Source organism: Canis lupus, chromosome 30, assembly GCF_011100685.1.
Source record: "Canis lupus familiaris isolate Mischka breed German Shepherd chromosome 30, alternate assembly UU_Cfam_GSD_1.0, whole genome shotgun sequence".
In the NCBI taxonomy this organism is placed as follows: Eukaryota; Metazoa; Chordata; class Mammalia; order Carnivora; family Canidae; genus Canis; species Canis lupus.
In genome coordinates this window covers 36,427,506-36,447,971 of record NC_049251.1, presented here as the reverse complement: position 1 = coordinate 36,447,971, position 20,466 = coordinate 36,427,506, and the positions used below count along the sequence as shown (strand labels likewise).

The 20,466-nt window shown below is 34.5% G+C and overlaps 1 protein-coding gene across 2 annotated transcripts in view; it reads right to left on the bottom strand.

Annotated features, from left to right (window-relative positions):
- Nucleotides 1-20,466, bottom strand: part of ARIH1 (ariadne RBR E3 ubiquitin protein ligase 1) — a 124,281-nt gene that overhangs the window by 44,280 nt on the left and 59,535 nt on the right. For both annotated transcript variants that reach the window (XM_038580911.1, XM_038580910.1), the window contains 3 exons: nt 12,708-12,852; nt 5,701-5,793; nt 5,168-5,223 (listed from right to left, as the gene is read on the bottom strand). In XM_038580911.1, coding sequence (XP_038436839.1) covers nt 5,168-5,223; nt 5,701-5,793; nt 12,708-12,852 — 294 coding nt within the window. The remainder of the gene's footprint in view (nt 1-5,167; nt 5,224-5,700; nt 5,794-12,707; nt 12,853-20,466) is intronic.

Sequence of the window (20,466 nt, the reverse complement as noted above, 5' to 3'; positions counted from 1 at the left end):
TACTGATTTACAATTTTGTGAATAAACTTATTGACAAAACATGAAAGAATCTGTTCCAGAATAGAAAAAAATATAGAGTTGACAACATAAAGTAATCATGTATCCAACAGAAATTAAGAGGTGAAAGAGATATCAAGGTGAATGACAATGCAGAAGCATTAATTTCTTCACTTTTCATAGTAAGGAGAGAAGATGTACTGCTTACAGTTAATGGTACAGAAAATAACTATTAAATAGCATTTAAATTATATTATCTAATTTAAAACAATTTATTTTTGCATGGATGTAATAATATCCATTCTGTGATGCATTTAAAAGATAATTTAAAACCAAATGTAATAACAATGACTCTAAGAGTGCTACTTGCATTCTACTTTGCGAAGAGTCATTTCAGGGAATGGATGTGATATCTATTTTGTATTGAATGTAAAGAAGTGTTTCAAATCATACATAAAAAAGATAGATATAAGAGTGCTTGTAAAAAAACTTTAATTAAATGAAAAATAAAACAATTTATTTTTCAAAAGAAAATTTCTGCCCTGTCCATTTATTTATAGGACGCCTGGGTGGCTCAGTGGTTGAGTGTCTGCTTTTGGCTCAGTGGGGTAAGCTCAGGTCATGATCCCAGGGTTCTGGGATTGAGCTCCGTGTGGGGTTCCCTGATCAGAAGGGGAGCCTGCTTCTCCCTCTGCCCCTCCCCTCGCTGATGTTCTCTATTGCTATCTCCCTCTCTCTCATAAATAAGTAAAATCTAGCAAGTTTCACACTGCTAGAAAAGAGAATGTGAAAAAGTTGAGATGAAGCTGTATAGGTAAGCAATATAGAATGGAAATGAAAGAACTGAAAGGTGACAAAACAATTTAAGTGAATCATTTAGAAACCAGTCATAGATTGCCAGCTAAGAGAAGATGACAACTTGGATCAGGTTAATGGCAGCAGGAACAGAGGGAAATGGATAGATTTAAGACTAATTAGGATGTGAAAATGACAGCGGTATAAGGATCACTCCAGGAAATAGAGGAGAAAAAACAATCAGGGGTATCATCATGTTTCTAATTTAGGCAAGTCTTTAACACCTAGTGGTACCATTCCTTGACACTGAGCAGCCAGAAGGAGTTTGGTGGTAGTGACAGAAGAGTTGGACAAGACAAAGCCTGAGGATAAAATATACATATGAAGATGCCTGATAAGCAGTGGGATATATAGGTCCCAAGTTCAAGAGAGACAGTTGACCTGAAAATACACACAAATCTGGGTCAAATTTATGACTAAGGAGGATATAAAATGAGTAGAAACCCATTAGAACCCCAAGGAGTAATATTTTAGGAAGAGGCAAAAAAAAGATGATTTTGCAAAGTCAATTACAGTAGATCTGGAGTAAGCCTAGGGTGGTGGCCTCAGGAACTGGTGTCCAGATAAAAGGGATTTTACTGAAAATGAATACATTAGGAAAATGAAACGCTATGGCATTGGTTCTCCAACTTAAGCATACATCAGAATCATAGGAGAGTTTTGTTCAGATTGCTGAGCCCCATCCCCAGACTTTCTGATTCAGTAAGTCTGGATTTGGGACTGAGAATGGGCATTTTAATGCCGCTGGTTGGGGGATTGCACTCTGAAAAATCACAGGGTTAGAGTATAGAATAACAGACTGTATATATGGATACTGAGATCACACCGGATGACAGTAAACCTTGGAAGAAAGACAGTGAGTGAGGTGTTAACACTATAATTAAGTGGGAGTGACCAAGAAATCAGGCAAATAAAAGCAGAAAGGACTATAGGATAACCAGATAACACAAGACTCAAGGATCTACATGCAGGCTCCTGGGTGGCTCAATTGGTTAAGGGTCTGCCTTCAGCTCGGGTCTGATCCAGGGAGTCCTGGGATCAAGTACCACTGGGGCTCTCTGCTCAGCCAGGAGCTTGCTTCTCCCTCTGCCTGTTGCTCCTCCTGCTTGTGCACATGCTCTCTCTCCAATAAATAAAATCATTAAAAAATAAATAAAAAGGATCTACATGGATTTTAAACTGAAGTAGAGAAACATTCTGAATATAACATTTGAAACCAAGGGAGACAATGACATTGCTTCCTGACCATGAGGTATATAGGGTAGGGGGCAGGGAGACCTAGCTTCAACTTGAGAAGGTTATAGGACAAAGTGTCTTCATGAAAGAATCTGGTTTCAGGTTCAAGTTCCAAATGAGTTGAAGTCAAAATAAAACGAGAAGGGACGCCTGGGTGGCTCAGTCAGTCGAGCATCTGCCTTTGGCTTAGGTCATGATCCCAGGGTCCTGGGATAGAGCCCCATGTCAGTCTCCCTGATTGTGTGGGAAGCCTGCTTCTCCTCCTTCTACTGCTCCCTCGGCCTGTGCACACGCACTCGCTCTCTTTCACATAAATGAAATCTTCAAAAAAAAAAAAAAAGCCAAATTAAAACAAGAAACTATTTCTTAATGCATCAAATTAAAAACTTAAAAATGGTAATACCATGATTGTGAAGGATTCTATTTCTTTCACACTAAGAAAAAATTGTTAGGCATATTTCAGTTATTATTTAAGACTAAACACTTTAAAAATGTCATTTAATTAACTAAACTCTTAAATTCTAAAATTATTTATTTATACGAAATAAAATGGAAGCTGTATACTAACAGTGTACAACTATATAAGGTGAAATATAAAAGTCCCTCCTCCTAATCCCCAAGCCCCAGCTGATATCATTAAAATGGTTTTATATTCTCCAAATTTTCTGTGCATGTGCTTGGATGCATAGCCAAAGAGCACAAGAAACCTGAGAGGATACACATAAAGAGAACCACATCTAGATACATCATAGTTGAATTGTCTTAAGCTAAAGACACAGCAAATCTTAAAAAGGAGCAAATAGGGAACAACATGATTAACAGTTGACTGATCAGAAACAATGAAGGCAACAGAATGACATATTCAAAGTGATATTATTGCATGAAAGGCCAAAGAGCATTTTAATTTGTAGAAATTGTCAAACTGTTACAAAAAGGTTGCAACAGTTTGTATTCTCTACGGTACTATATTCTCACACTACACATTACCAAATTGTTTAATCCTTACCAATCCAAATGCAAACAAAACAAAAAACACAATTTTAAAAAACTGGAGTACCAAATTCTGATTTACATTTAAGTAACTAGTTTATATAATGTTTATTAGCTAATGTTTATGAGCATCAAATTTCTTTCACTGTGAAATGCTTTCCATAGGATTACCTTCTTGATTTGTAAGAGCCCTTTTGATATTAGCCACTTTGGTTTTATGTGTTGAAAATATTTACTCCATTTCCCCTCAAAAAAAAAAATCTTCAGTTTTTGTAAATGTGTAGCCACATCTATCCAAATGCCTCCCCAACTCTAAACGACCCTCCCTCCGCTAAAGTTGTATTTCTTTTTTTTAAAGTTTATTTTTAGTAATCTCTACACACAACATGGGTCTTGACCCCATTACGAATCACATGCTCTTCTGACAGAGTCAGCCAGGCGCCCCCTACCCCCAAATAGGCTTCTCAAAATGTAAATCTTATTATCACAGTCTAACAACCTTCTGTGATGAAATCCATAAACTGTCAGGGTCCTTTTATCCTAATCTCTAATAACCTGCTATTCTCTAGCCACCACAGAATACTTAATAGAGAAAAGCTCATGAACTATTAAAAAAAAAAAATACTGGTATTCTTTCTTTAAAAGTGTTACTCTCCACTCCCTCAATCCAAATTTTTACCCCCATTTATATTACTCCTTAAACTCTTCGTGTGGAATAATTTGCTTCTTTCTACCTGTACTTTATACATGTCTCTATATATAACTCTTAAACTCTGCATTTTAGTATTATGAACTTCTTGGGGGAAGGAAATATATCTTAATGTTCCCAAGTAAATATGGAATGGATAAAAAGATTCAGTGATCTGATGAATTCTATTGATGAAACTGATGTATTGATGAAAATACAAGGAATCAGAAAGTATCAAGGAACAAGATAAAGACAACTGGAAGGATGATGGTACTTCAAGATGTTTGTTGCATAACTTATTTCTGCTAGCTTAAAGCAATAATGGAAAAAAGATTCACTGAAAGATAGAAACAGTATTAACACAGAGCTAACAACAAGCATCAGTATGTTTTAGTAATCCAAAGTAGGTTAAGGTTAACAAATTGGAATCAGTGAGCTTTATAAACTGTGCTGGTTAAGTCAATTTAAGGCTTTATTAGGTAGCTTAGGAAATTTATTTGCTCATTAAAGTCCATAGCTGTTTTTAGTTTTATTACCTTCAAATCCCTGTGCTTAAACACAAACTAAACCTTTCTGTATAGGCAATTACCTAACTACATAATTTGTTTGCAGATAGTTCAAGCCTTCAATCTGTTTATCTTCCTAGAATGAAGTCAATTACGTAGCCCGAGGCTATGAAACAGCACTAACTCAAGGAATTAAACAGCCTGGGATATTACCCCAGTTCAGGACTAAAATCTATGCTTGTTTCTTCAAGTTTCCTTCTCCCTTCATAAGAGAACCTTTCACAAGAAGAGCAGTTAGCCAACAACTTCCAGATGTAGTGCCTTTAGGAGCTATGCTCCAAATGAGGCCACATTCCCCTGGGTAGCTCCCAGTGAATGATGGAACATGGAAGGGCACTAGGGCCCAGTCATTTCCGCTTACTGAGGCATTCATCTATAGGCAATCTGCAGTGGAGTTCCCCACAGAGCTGCCAGAGACTCTAGCTGCTGCTCCATGGCTGGAGTCTCTTCCTACTGAATCCTTCTTGTCTCTTTTAACAGGACTCATACCTGCATCAAAGCGTATCTACTCCTTTCTCTTTAACCTGCACAGATGCTATCCCACAACAAATCTCCTTCCCACAGGACCTCAACTGAGATACCATCATACCCTACTCTCCAATTCTAAGGTTTATTGAAATCTAGCTATCATATATTGCCCAGATTTTGCCATATATTTATAAGACTAGTGTCTGGGCATTTAAATCAAGTTAGAAATGAACTTTTGTACTACGAAGGAATATAGGTTAGAAAGTCTTTTTAGACTAAAAATTCCACCTCCTCTGAGGTTTAAGCACAAATTTAGTTTAACCAACTAACCAATATTCAACATGCAGAATCTATCAAAAATACTTACATAACTGTGTTGTCATCCACTAAGATATCACAACCATGAGCAGGACACGAAATAGTCTGAAAAAGATTGAAATTTAAACTATGTCTTCATTCAACAAATATTTACTGGATGCTTACCATCGCCAGGCACTTCAGTAGGTTGAGAATACCTTGACATTTACAGGATCTTAATCGTTCCCTTTCTATTAAAGGAAATGTATGTGTGTGTTTAATACCAAAAGGTAACTAAAACCACTGACTGACCTGAATAAAACTCGAAAGGCACAAGCAAGACACCTGACAAAACTGCTCAACAAGTTTAGCCTGATTTATACACATCTTAATGCCACTAAGAAAACATTACCTGAACTGTTATCTTTGACTGGATTGTCACATTGTAAATAGAAAAATGTCTTAATTATCTTTTAATCTCAAAATGGAAAAAGGTCCCATGCAATTTATAATCCAGAATGCTTCACCTGTTTATATTTCTGCAAGGGTCTAAACATTGTAGGAAATTCAACAAAAACTAAAAAATCAAATTGGTATCTTTACCTGTCCCATGCCTTCCTCCATTATTTTGGTAGTTAAATATTCGCTCCAGCACTGCATACAAAATTTATGTCCACATTCAAGGCCAGTGAAATACTGCAACAAAAATAATACATGGACTTTTAAAAGACATTATGAGAAAAATCACTATACATAGTGACTCAAGAAGGCTCTATTAGGTCACAATTCTCATAAGTAGTTAAAATGTCCAATTTGACAAGGCTAGCTGGGCTTCTAAAATAAACTTCTCAGTGATAAAACTTAGACATGCAAATACATTTAATACAAATTACCTAACTAATGAGAAATGCATTTAGAGTATTTATATTTTTAGGAAAGACAGACAAGTTTGTACAAAATATAAGAATGCCATGTACCAATAAGCATATGAAAAGACGCTCAAAATCCTTAGCTATCAGAGAAACGTGAATCAAAACCACAGTAAGACACGACTTGACACCCACTAGGACAGCTATATTCAAAAAGACAGATAAAAACAAGTGTTGGTAAGGATGTAGAGAAATTAGAACCCTCATACACTTCTGGTGCGAATGTACAATAGTACAGGAGCTTTGGAAAACACTGTGGCAGTTTCTCAAATAATTAAACACAGAGTTACTCATGATCCAGCAATTCCACTTCTAGGTATATACCCAAAAGAAATGAAAACATAGCTCCACACAAAAACTTGTATACAAATATTCATAGCAGCATTATCCATACTAGTTCCAAAACAGACACAACCTAAATGTCCAGTGACGAATGGATAAACAAAATGTGGAATATACATATGAAAGAATATTATTCACGCATAAAAAGGATTGAAGTACTGATACATACTGTAATGCAGATGAGCCTTGAAAACACTATGCTCAATGAAAGGATCCAGCCACAAAACACCACATATTGTTTGATTTCCATGTATACGAAAGGTCCAGAACAGGCAAAATCATAGAGAAAGTAGATTAGTGGTTGCCTAGGATAGGATGGCTTGAGGGGTAAGAGGTAGTAGTGAGTGTAAAAGGATATGAGGTTTCTTTTTGGGGTCATGAAATGTTCTAAAATTTACTGTGGCAGTAGAGTGGTAAACTAAAACCACTGAAAATAAGTGAACTATATCGTCTTATTAGTGTATGTGAATTTTATCTCAAAGCTGTATTAAAAAATGTCATGCAAATATAGGACTTCTAGAGTTGCACAGAATATAGCTTACCTAGATAATAAAATCTTATGGAAACCAAAAGATTCATTCAGATTGCTAAGAACAATACTAACATTTGGTCTAATCTTCTACTACTTATATGACTTGAAATACTACTAATTTGAGGGATAGTTAATTGAAGTATATTATATTCTATAATATGCAAATAATGGTCATCAGTTTCAACTAAGAATATTTTACAATATTTACTCTAAATTATTTTTAAACAAGTAAGGTAATACAGGCTCATGGTTAAAAACAATTATTTAATAGTACGAGTTTATGTTGAAAAGTAAGTCTCCCTTATTCCAACCCTTGTCCTCTATTTCTCTATCCAAAAGTAACACTATTTCAAAATCTGACATAATCTGCCAGAGATGTTCTGACATACACAGGCACATACACAATAAGAGTAGCACATATTATCGTTTTGGTTATTATTTAATACATTTCTGAGGTGGTCCTACATTAGACTTTTTTTTTTTTTTTGCCACTATGCTACTGCACTGGCTATTTATATATCATGGTGATCGTGCCGATGCATCTTGGGATAAAGTGATTTTTTTTTTTTTTTTAATTTATGATAGTCACACAGAGAGAGGGAGAGGCAGAGACACAGGCAGAGGGAGAAGCAGGCTCCATGCACCGGGAGCCCAATGTGGGATTCGATCCCGGGTCTCCAGGATCGCGCCCTGGGCCAAAGGCAGGCGCCAAACCGCTGCGCCACCCAGGGATCCCCGGGATAAAGTGATATTATAACAGGTATACATTTACACTTTAATAGAGTATTACACCAAGCTTTAAGTTCAAAGAGGTTGTAGCAATTTATACTGTTAAAGAGAATTCGGGTTTCCCAAAACCTATGTCAACAATAGTATATTATCGAACTCCTTGATCTTTGCCAATCTAACAGGTATGAATGTGAATTAGTTTCTTTTTTTTTAAGATTTTATTTATTTATTCATGAGAGACACGAGACAGATGCAGAGACACAGGCAGAGGGAGAAGCAGGCTCCCTATGGAGTGCCGGATGTGGGACTCAATTCCAGGACTCTGGGATCACGACCTGAGCTGAAGGCAGACAGATGCTCAACCACTGAGCCACCCAAGTGCCCCACTTCATTAGTTTTGATTTTAATTTATTTTGAGTGAAGTTTTAAACACTAAAAAAAGATTAAAAACTATGTATTTTTTCGGTGCACTCTCTTCATCTATTTTGCCCATCATTTCCTTAATGATTTAGTGGGGATTTCTACCTATTTAGAAAACTGGCCATTTGTAAGTATGGAAAATATTTTCTCAGATTCAAATCTGAGTGCTCACATTTTGCTGCCATGAAGAAGCAACAAAAAAATACACCAAAGTGTACTGGTTTTAAAATTTCTGCCTTCTAGGGGCCCCTGGGTGGCTCAGTAGTTGAATATCTTTTTCAATATTTTACTATTATTCTATCTCTCCAAATACTCAAGTCATCTTTTTAACTACTTTAGTATTTCAAGTTTTCTTCATAACAGATCTTTCACATTTCTTGCCAAATTTATTTCTAGCTCTTTTATTCTTTCCGTGGCTCATATAAGTGGTACTTTTTATTCCATTTTCTAACGAGCTGTTACTTGAAAAATGCTCATGAAATTTCTGATGTTGCTTATGACATTCAGATACAAATAGGATACAAAATTCTATACTATAGCACATAAACTATATAAAGAATGCCCAGAAGCAGACATGGGGGAAAAAATGTATCAGAGTCCTGAGACTTGTCCTACAGACCAAATGACATGGTAAATATCCAGTTTAAAATATGATGCTATTCAGATTGACAAGAATTGTAACTCATTTATAGGACAAGTAAAGGTAAATATTGTGGAAATCAATATTTTTATCCATTAAAAAAAAATCTAGGAAACAAACAAAAGAATCTATTCTCATTACTCCTGACTGGTAAAGGACATTTGGCACTAACTTGTCAGATCACTAATGAAGAGCATCTGATTTTCAAGGCTATAAGAGGAAGGAGCATTCTGTAAAGGACAATTATAACAGGGTAAAAGATCACCAATTCTAAAATGTTTTATTCACAACTTAAAAAACACATATGCATCCTCATGTGCTTTATTTTCTTTTTTCAAATAAGAACCCTTGAGATTGTGAGATTAAAGGTTACAATGCTTACTAAGTGATCATTGCAAGTAACATCTCTACCTTTGGAACTTCTGGACCATCAATCATTATATAAGGAAAAAAACAAAGTTTTTTATTCTTTAAAGGCTTCTTTTCAATAATTCTTCTAATTTGATAGACAACAATACAAAACAAGGAAAAATAGAAATGTAAATCACATACATAAACACGTCTAAAAATAGAGCAAAAACTAACCTGTGGTATAAACACGTTTACTGTGCTCAAGAGATGTGTCATTGTCACAGATATACCTGGGTACCACCATCCTGTCCCATTTCCCTTCCTCTCTTCCTCCTTTCACATATCTGTTCCCTTACAACCTTGTGCGTACCTACTTGGGTCCCTAACTCAAAGATAGGATTACTTATCAACAAATTTATCCTTGCTAATATCATAAATAAATCTGACACAGAATACACTAAAAATATATGAAATATTACCTAAAACAGAAATTAATGATCCTTTAAAAAAAGAACTGAAAGAATAAACACTCTTCAAAGGTACATTTATTACTGCCATTTTACATACACAGCAACTAATGGCAAATAGCAGTAAGAACAGGAATAAATATCTTTCTTCCATCAGAAACTCCTCATATAATCTCTAAAGTTAAAGCCATTGTTTATAAAAACTGAATAATTAGGACAACAGTTCCCTCATCCATAAAATAGAATAAATTAAAAAGGATATAGTGTCAGACTTAGAGCAGATGTTTTGTGTTCCCAGCAGAAAGATTTGGAGGTGCTTAAGAGGTGAGGGGATGGGAAGGTGACTATAGTCACAATCTCCAAAGTTGCCTTTATGTAACATACCTGATTCTTAAAATATACAAATTATTTACTTCATAAAAATGAGATATCACAGCCCACGCTATAAACTGTTGCCAGGGCTAAGAAACCCCTGAATTGGCCACAAACAAGGAGATGGGGGTAGAGAATTTAAAAGTGCCCCAAAGTCTCAGGATATTGTTTTTAAAGAAGAGATCTCACCCAAGATAGTTATCTCCAAAGTGCTATATACTAAGCTACTAAAGCATTTATTTTAAAAAGTTGTTTGCACATGTCACTGTATAAAGCTAAAGCTGCTTTCTGGAAGGATAAAGGTATTGAAGATAGACATTAATAAAAGGCAAGTATCAGTGTTTGAAGAAAGTGGTGGAAACTGAAACATGGGAATTATACAGCAGAGGTTAAAAAAAAAATCACTAATCCAATCAAAGCGTTAATGGAGTCTGAGATGACATTTGCAGAACTGAAGAGGTTAAAATTATCTTTCTCTATTAGTCTAAAAACTATGAAAAAAGTCCTAGTTTTATTACACTATTATTTTTCATAACACTTGGCATGGTTTCCGTAACTCTCAAACTTACTTTCCAACCCATATTGCTGTTTGCTTTCTTGTCCTGTCACTGACACAGCCAAGCTTCCTTTAAAGAATAATTTGTTTGTATTTATTGCCTACGTTTCTTTTCTAATCTTTAGGTCAATAACCCTTCAGCCCATGCAGTGTGGTTTCTCATTTTACCATACTACTTACATTAACTTTCCAATATCATCAGTCAACTTCATGTTGTTAATTCCAAATTCACTTTTCAATTATTTTCTTTGAAGTTTTTAGCAATATTTTTATCATTCTTGGAGGTACATACTCTTCCTCTGGCTTCTATACTGCTCTGTTTTCCTGATTCACCGAACTACCACACTTTCAGAGGTTATTTCACAGGTCAATTTCTGTGGGAAATTCTCTCTGACCTAAAACTGGGTTAGATGTCTCTCTCCAACATGTTCCTATAGTATCATCAAAGTGCTTACCTTTCTTTCTGAATATGTCATCTTACTTATCTACCCAGCTAACCTGTAAATTTTCTGAAGCAGGCATAAGGCCTTTTTTTCTCCATTGTGTTTCTAACACTTAGAATAGTGCCTGGTGCACTGAATAATAGTAGGTTCTCTATCATCAGTTACACGTGCAAGCAAAATTTACAATGTGAATCTCCAGGTGATTTTTAATTCTAATTTGTTAAGACTGTTAGACAATACCAAGGACACTGAGAAAGTTATAGGGGATATTTGTAAGTAGCTAGCTTCAGTACTCATATTACATTTAAAATTTAAACAAAGGAGGAGCTAGTTATAATAGAGCAGGAGGAGAAATGCCAAGGAATAAGGAAACCCTGTATAATCTGGGACAAATTCTTTGGGGCTCAGTATTACCTAACAGAAACTTTTACAAACTATACAAACGTCACCTGGCAAAGAGAACTTTTGTTAAAGACAGACAATAAAATGGTCAAAAGATAAATTTAATGTATTTTTAATAGTAATGTTTTTTTTTTAAATACTCAAGACTGTGATTTAAAGGAGAGGGAAAAATTTTTTAAAAAATAAAGGAAAGAAAAAATAAATAAATAAAGGAAAGAAACAAAATAAAGGAAAGGGAAATTATACAATTCTCAGAACAGTAGAGATTTGAAAGAATATCTTACTCAACTCATTTGAAAGATAAAAAGAACTTAAATCCAGTAAGGCTTAATAATTACACAAAGCCAAGTAGTTAGCATTAGTGCTATAATCAAAACTTGAGAATATGGAAATTCAACTCAACACTTCATCTACAAAGTTATGTTAACTCATTGTTCTATTTCTCTAAGAGTACTTAAGTAACTTTCTTTTAAAATCTCTTTTCTAGGCACTTGAAGCACATGTGAACAAATGAGTCCCCTTCAAATGGTCCTCTACAGAGAAACATATATAAACCTCTAAGAAAAATAATGAAAAATCTTCAATATGTTAAAATATATAAACACTTGGTGTCTGTCACTTGATGACAAACACCTTCTATATAATAATTATTAGAAAGTTAATTAAAGCAGAGAATATGAGTAAGATAGTTATTATTATAGAATTAAGCTTTTTCTTAGGTATCTTGAAATATCTTAGGGGTGAATTCCAAGTGACTAAATACATTTATGTCACAAATATTATTTTTTTGTGGTTACTAATAAAGTAAGGCCTTCATAAGATGATTATGTTTAAGCCTAAAATTCCTAACTAGACAAATCAAAGTAAATCATCCAAATTTAGTAGGTTTTAAGAGGGATACTTTTACTTAAAAGAAATACCAATTAACTGGTCCCAGTGTCTGCTCCAACTCTGTCACCACTTGCTATATTTAAGAATCTCCATTAGAATGGATCTCTATAAATGAAACGCTTCTGTTATGCAAAAGCTGCCTAGTAAAATACTATTAAAGACATTTTATTGATGTATTGGGTATTTATTTTAAAATGCTAATTTTAAATCTATTTTATTTTGATGAAAAATAATTCTACTGACTGCCCACCTATTAAACAATCCTCCCATGATAGTGAAATAAACTCAGAATAAATTTAGGTTGTAATGACAAGTTGCTGCTTTAAAAAAGCAAACAGTGGTGGAGAGGGAAAGAACAAGTTCCATTCTTTGTCTTCCTTTCCTTTATCCTCAATATTCTGATAGGTTACTGTTTTACTACGGTACAATTCCAGACTCCCAGATCTTCCTTTGTTTAAGTAATTTAAAAGTAATTTAAGTTGATTTATCCTCTGAAACAGAGAGTCAGTGCTAGCCTTAAACTACCAGATACTCACCGAGTTAGGGTAGTTCAAGTAGCAGATCTGACAAGGCATATCCTGTGCTGATGACCTTGTATTCATCTGGCGTGTTCGAGACTTTTTACTTGGATTAATTACATGACACTCAGCAAAGAGCTTCTCCAGGTTTCCATCAAAGTACCTGCATTATTTAAACAGAAAGGATGAGAGCCCAGCAATAGCACACTGTTAGAGCTCTCCAAAAACCTGATTTTCTATAGGGAACAGCAATGAACTGAATTAAAATAAACCCAGATCATAACCTTTTTTGCTCAGAGGAACAGAGGTGTATGGCTACAAATTGTAGCAAAATAGAGGTGTGTATGTGTGTGTGTGCCTGTGTATGTATAAATACATATATACACATATACAGTTAAATGCATATATACATACACACACACACACATATGAAAGCTGATGGAGGGTTTTGTTTTTTATTTTTTTGCCATTTTGGTATTTTTTACTTTGTTTTTATCCTAGGAAGTTAAGCTATTAATATTTTAACAGTACTATAACTAGAACTTAAGAATAAAGGTTGTACTATTCTTACAACTATCTTAAGTTGTACCTTAATGAAGAGTAATGGTATTTTAAAAGCCTAGGCTAATACTTCATATAAATGACTTATTAATTATTTTAGTTACACCAGCTTAAATATATTAGCAAGTAAACTACCTACACAGCATATCTTACCCCACAAATCACTTATATGTCTCATTTTACAAAACAGATATCATTTCTAAATATTCTTTTAAAATAATTTTTCATTTACTAGCAAAGGGAAAGAGGAAACAAAAATGTATCTTATAATGTTTTTCTATCAAAAACTCCATATACTTAGCTTTTCATAAAATACATTTCTAAATATACAGAAGTAGTTCACTAAGATATCACGAGCATGGTATGCCAACTACCAGTCTCAACTGAACTATAAATTTCTTGACAGAAGACAGTGGCAAATACTTAGCCCACTATTTCCCATTAATCCAGATGAGACAGGATTGCTGGCTTCCCAAAACACCTTAATATCCCAGAGGAAAAAGTAACAGATTTAAATTTTTCAATTTGTGAATCAATATAACTAGTAAAATATTAATGAAAAATCTGGTCAATTACTTTTTAGCATATGAAGCCTAGGTTTCAACAAATTCAATGTTCTTTACATACAATCAGGAGGTTCTGAAGTTAAAAAACAAGTGATACTCAAAGAGATTTCCAATTATTTTTAATGCAGGACTTGTTCAGGCTTTGTGTCAAGCACTTACTTTATCTCCAGGAAAATCACTCAAATAAGAACAAATCACATTACTCCCCTAAGACTAATAAATATCTATTTATAAATATTTTGACTACAGAATGTTTCAATCAAATGACAGAATTATTAACCAAAATGTCAATACATTACAAAAGAAGAACTCCTATAAGGTTAAAAGTTGTCACTGATGATTCAACTAATCAAAATATACAGAGCAGAAAATCAAATGCTTTCCTACTTATTATCTCTGAGAAAATCTAAGATGTCTAGGTTTATTTGAATGTCTACTTCATTTGAAAAGTAGAAAGTGGGCAGCCCAGGTGGCTCAGCAGTCTAGCGCCGCCTTAACCCCAGGGTGTGATCCTGGAGACCCGGGGATCCAGTCCCACTTCGGGCTCCCTGTAGGGACCCTGCTTCTCCCTCTGCCTGGGTCTCTCTCCCTGTGTCTCTCACGAATAAATAAATCAAATCTTTAAAAAAAGGGGGGGGGGGGAGAAGAAAAGTATGAAGCTAACACTGAATATGAACAGGTAAAGCAATTAAAAACACCTTGTTTTTAGAAACAACATCCATGCTCATAAGAGACAAACTTCTAGCATCCAAACTTGACTACATAAAATTAGTAACTCCTAATACTTTAGCGATCATTCTAGATACCATTCTACGCTTACACAGCCAGATAGACATGTGTCTATAATTTCATATAAAAGCACTTACTCCAAATTTATAACTTTCAGTAAACAACACGTTAAGACATCTTTGTCAATGAACGTTAGTTCTCATCACTGCATAATATTCTACTGTAGGTATGTACTTTAATTTACCTAACCAGCCTTATACTAAGGGACATTTGATGTCCACATATAAGTAATCCTAGATTAAAATCTTGGCCCAACTGATTGTAGGGGGGAATATCTGGACTTAATTTGCATTTCTTCACTAGTGAGGGTGAACACGCTTTTCTATGAAATTCTTACTATTAATTTATGAGTTCCATACATCAATAGAACGGGTAACCCTTTGTCTCGTGGCCTACTTTATCCCCCCAGTTTCTAACTTGCCCTCAACCTTGTTTAGTGGAGTTTAATTGCCACTTTTAATCTTCCTATAGGCATACAGATCATGTTTTGAGTTCTGGGTCTCCCTTTTTTTTTTTTTTTTTTTTTTTGAGTTCTGGATTTCATATCAAGCTTTACAAGATCTCTATACCTGAAGATTATAAAAAATTCATCCATGACTTTAGGTTTAAAGTGTTTCCATTAAACTGTTGATTCACAAGGAGATTACTTTTGTGAAGTACAAAACAAAGCTGGGATCCCATTTCATTTTAATCTAAATAGCTAACCATTTGCCTAAGGGTTTTTCAACTACCCCAAACACTTCCTCCTACCCTTAGGTCTCAACTTAACCCTCAGTTCCTCCCCTACTGCAGCGCTCAAATTAGGTCAATTTCCCTGTATAACCTTCTCATGGTACTTTGTACTGTGCACAACACTTATCTGCACAATCAACTCCATAATCATTTATGTCTTCTCTGCTAGGGTGTAAACCCCATGAGAACTATTTTCTTATTGCTGTAGCCCAGTGTCTAGAAGAATCTTAAAATCATTCAGTTTGTTTTTAAAAGAGTAACTGATTTAAGAGGAACTTCTTAAAGATAATCCACGGTAACAAATCTGAATTCCTTTGCTTTTGGCATATTTCACACTGCAATGGGTTTATCCACTTTTTGAGCCATTCTAGAAGCTTTCAGAGAACTTTCAAATACTGCTCAGGTAAACAGAATGGGGAGCTTAAGAATCCTCTCATACGGTTTGAGACAGTGGGCCTAGAAATCTTTTTATTTTATTAAGTTCCATTTTATAAGAAATCATTTTAAAATTTGGTTTTGTTATTAATTACCAACAATTCTACAATAGTTACTTGGAAATATTGAAATCTAATTTATTTTCACTAACCTAACTTAAAATTAATACTTAAGTCTATTTCTTAAGTTGTTGACTCTAAATGTATTGAGTGTCTTTATGTTATGTGATCCTACACTAAACCCTCTAGTTTTTAGAGTTTTCCTAGTTGATTACTTTGGCCAAAAATCGGACCCTCCAACCCCCAATATTCTTTATAGTGACAGTATCCATTTCCTTCCAGTACCTGTTGTTATGGAGGTTTGTGATCAAAATAATTTTTCTCATTTTATAATTCAAATCCTTTTTCAAGTGGCATATATATATAATTTTGTTTTCTTTCTTCATTCTTGAGATTTAGTAGTTTAAGGCTAGCTCTAGTAGGCTTTATCTCAGCATTCAACTTTCTCTTTAAAAATGCCATTCAAGGGTAGCCCCGGTGGCGCAGCGGTTTGGCGCCTCCTGCCGCCTGGGGTGTGATCCTGGATACCTGGGATCGAGTCTGCTTCTCCCTCTGCCTGTGTCTGCCTTTCTCTCTCTGTCTCTGAATAAATAAATAAATCTTTAAAAAAAAAATGCCATTCAGGTCTCAATTACTTCAAGATCCTTTTTAGTAATTAAGTCTGTGCCCTGCTGGATTTGTACCCAGTCTTTGTTCATTTGTCCTCCATGTTTACCATCTGCTAATTCCTTCTTTGTCCTTTTTCTGTCTTGTATATCTCTATTTTCCATAGTATCTCCTCTGTAACTTGCTGTTGCTAATGTGGTTTTGAGCTGTGCGAGATTATTACTTGCCCCTTTTTTCTTAGTTTCATCAGCTTCCTTTTTATCTTGTTCTGTTGTTTTATCAATTCATCTTTGATTCCCTCAGCTCACAGAGTCTACATTTATTTTAATCTCCTTAAGAGAACAAAGCAGCTTTTTCTTTCAAATTATGATATTTTATTAAGGACTACTAGGCTCAAGAATACGGGTGGATTCTTGACTCCCATACCTGTTGTTTACCTGGTCACTATTTGAAAGTTCTGCCAACTGTTCCTCGTATTTTATCCTTTCTAGTTCTGAGCTGTGATGAAAGCAAATATATTAAGAAACGAATCTCAGTGAAACAGATGTAAGTAACTCCTTCTAGGTCTGAATTAGCACAATTTTAAAAGAAACACAATAATCTATGTCATCTTCCCAAAAGGCTCCCACTCCATTACAAAAAAATTTAAGCATACAAGTCAACAGAACAGTACATTGAACTCCCACATACCCATCACCCAGCTTTAACCATTATCAACATTTTGCTAATCAAAAAGATTTTCTGAGAAACACAATTTTATTCTCATATGAACTTTTTTTTTTCTCATATGAACTTTTAAGGTAGGTCTGAAATTATGGCAGACATTTTAAGAAGAAGCTAACGACTATTCCCCTCATAGGTAGTTGTCCACATTCCCTGGCTTGATTAGGATTATTTCAATTTACCAAATTCTAACCTAAAGCCTCTGAAACTTCAAGAACATCACAGTATACAAAACCTTATAACTTCTTTACACATGTCTATTCCCCCTAAACACATGTCTCAATCTGAGGAAAAGCTTCAAACCTTTTATCATTTTCTCAAAAAAGACTATGGCCCACATAATGACAAAAACCAGTATTATTTTCTAAAATGATTTTTTACTTCAAAGAAAACAAAGACAGTGGCTTCTGTGCCCTCTGTCCAAATATGTCCATGCAAGGGAAGTGTTTATTTATACCCTCTGCTCTGCTGGTCTTTTTCTTCCTGCTACACGAGCAGCATAATTTAGTAATAAGTAAAATGAAACTAACTACTTATGATTCATGCAATAGTGGATCTGATTCCAACTGAAGAGAATTATTAAAAGTTTACAGAAAGTATTTAAAAATGGTATTTTATTATTTTGATAAGAATGTTTCTATATATATATATTTTTTTTTTTTTTTAGATTTTATTCATTTATTCAAGAGAGAGGCAGAGACACAGGCAGAAGGCAGGCCCCATGCAAGGAGCCCAACATGGGACTCGATCCCGGGACTCCAGGATCACGCCCTGGGCCGAAGGCAGGCGCCAAACCTCTGAGCCACCCAGGGATCCCCTGTTTCAATATATTCAATGGAAGTCCTTAGGTTATAAATGTTGAGAGCCTATAAACAAAAAATATATATAATTAAAATCTAACTATGCTAAAATTAAGAATAAGGAATCAAACCATCCATTTTCATGTTAGTTCCCTCACATATTAAGCAACTATATGTAGGAATTGTGCTGGTCAATGGCAGTGTTTAACGGCTGTGAAGGAAAGAGATGGAGACGGCTATTTCAATATGACATGCCAAGTAACAAAAGGTGGAAGGAGAATGCTAGGAAAGTACAAAAAATAGAAACTGACTTCAAGAAGTTAAAATGACTTAACAGTAAATGTGTTAAAAATTCAGAGATTAACGTGATCCTAGGGGCATCAGATGAGTTGTATATGATGTACAGAACTGTACACAACATCTCTTAGAACCCCAGAATGAAATAAAAAGCTCTCTGAACTTCTATAAAATATAGCTGTTGAGGAGATTGGGGCCTGAATAGTCAAGGACATCCTCACAGAGTGTAGATCTCATTAAAATCTGTTCAAGTGACCATATTGCACAGGACATACAGAAAAGAGTCAAAGTATGGATGGTTTTCAAAAAGTCAAATGGTACAGCTTTGATGTGATAGGAACCAGAAAGGTAGTGGTGATAAAATGAATTGACATGGTCAAAATTAAGTTTAGGATGGATGTGATCCTAGAACCCAGAAGACAGTGAGGAAACTGTCTTGGCAAAATGTTGATTTACTTGTAGGTAACCAAAGGTACTATTAATTCTAAAACAATCCAGAAAACAAACTGGACCTCCCCTTTTAAGGTTGTTCCTTTTCCTATGTGCACATGTATGTTTTTAAAGTTATTTTTATTGTGATATAACATAATTTTAGAAAAGTACATAAATATCAATGGGCAGCTTAATGAATTGTTATAAAGCAAACACTTGTGTATAACCAACCCAGACAAGAATTAGAATACTGCTAGTACTTCAGAAATACTCCAAACATTCCTTTCTCAATAACAAACTCCTTTTCCTCCGGGACATAATCACTATTCTATTTTTCTTTATAATTTTACCACCAAAATATGCATTCTCAAACAATATAGCTTAGTTTTACCTGTTTTTTGAGTTGCATATAAACAAAATCACATAGGACATAAGTATTTAGAGGTCATTCCATATGATGATTTTTAAGATTCATCTATGTAGTCAACTGCACCTCTAATTTGTTTTTTGTTGATGTTATTATGTAAATATACCATAATTATCCACTTATCTACAGACATTTGGGCCGTTTGTAGGTTGGAATTATTAAGAATAATGCTGGTATGAGCACACTTACGACTTTCAATTGAGATGTGCATATGTCTTTTTACTGGGTATATGCCTGGGAGTGGAATACTGGGTTAACCATATGTGTGTAAATACCAAGAAAAAAATTATAAAACAGTTCTACATGTCTTTTTAGAATCATTTATTTTAACTTATCTATAGACTCCTTTGGATTTTCTGTGTACACAACTAATATCAGTGAATGTTAACTATTTATCTTCTCCCTTATAACTATGATAATTTATTCTACTGGCTAGGATCATCTTCAGTATTATGCTGAAAAGAAGTGAAAATAACAGATATCCATGTCTTGAACTCTATCTAAAAGGGAAATTTTTCAACATTTCAGCATAAACTATGTTACCTCCTACCGGTGTTTTTATAGATTTACTTAAGACTAAGAAAGTTCCCTTTTGTGCCTCGCTTGCTAATGCCTTCTTTTTAAAATCATGAATGATGACTGATTTTTAGAAACTGCTCCTCTATATCTCTTGAAATGTTTTTCTCATTAAAATTTGTTCAGGTGACCATACTGAATTACTTCCAGGTTAAACCTACCTAGGATTTCTGGGATAAATCAAAATCGCCCCGGCTGAGTTACTGTCCTCTTTATGTATTACTGAACACAATTTGCAAATATTCTGAGTTTATTTTTTGCATCTATGTATGAGAGAAATTGACAAGTAATGTTTCTTTGGGTTCTGGAATCAAAGGTGATAGCGTTATGAAGGTGGGGGATTTTGTTTTTCTAAAAGAATCCATGGTTAGAGAAGATAAGGTTGGAGTTATTATCTCATTAAATGTTGGTGGAACTTTCCAGTATATCCATCTGGACTTCAGACTTTTCTATACAAAAAAATTTCACTTTACAGATAGTCCTTATAGGTTTTCTATTTATTTCTATTTATAAATTTTCTATTTATTTCTATTTATTTCTTATTTATTTCTCAAATCAATTTCAGTAAGTTGCAAATTTCTAAATGTTTATTCATTACATGTAAAATTTCCAATTTTGATAGTTATCCACAATATCTTAGGAGGTTTAAAAAAAAAAAGATTTTGTTTATTTAATCATAAGAGACACATAGAGAGAGACAGAGACATTGGCAGAGGGAAAAGCAGGCTCCCCACAGGGAGTCCAATCCCCAATCAATGCAGGACTTGATTCCAG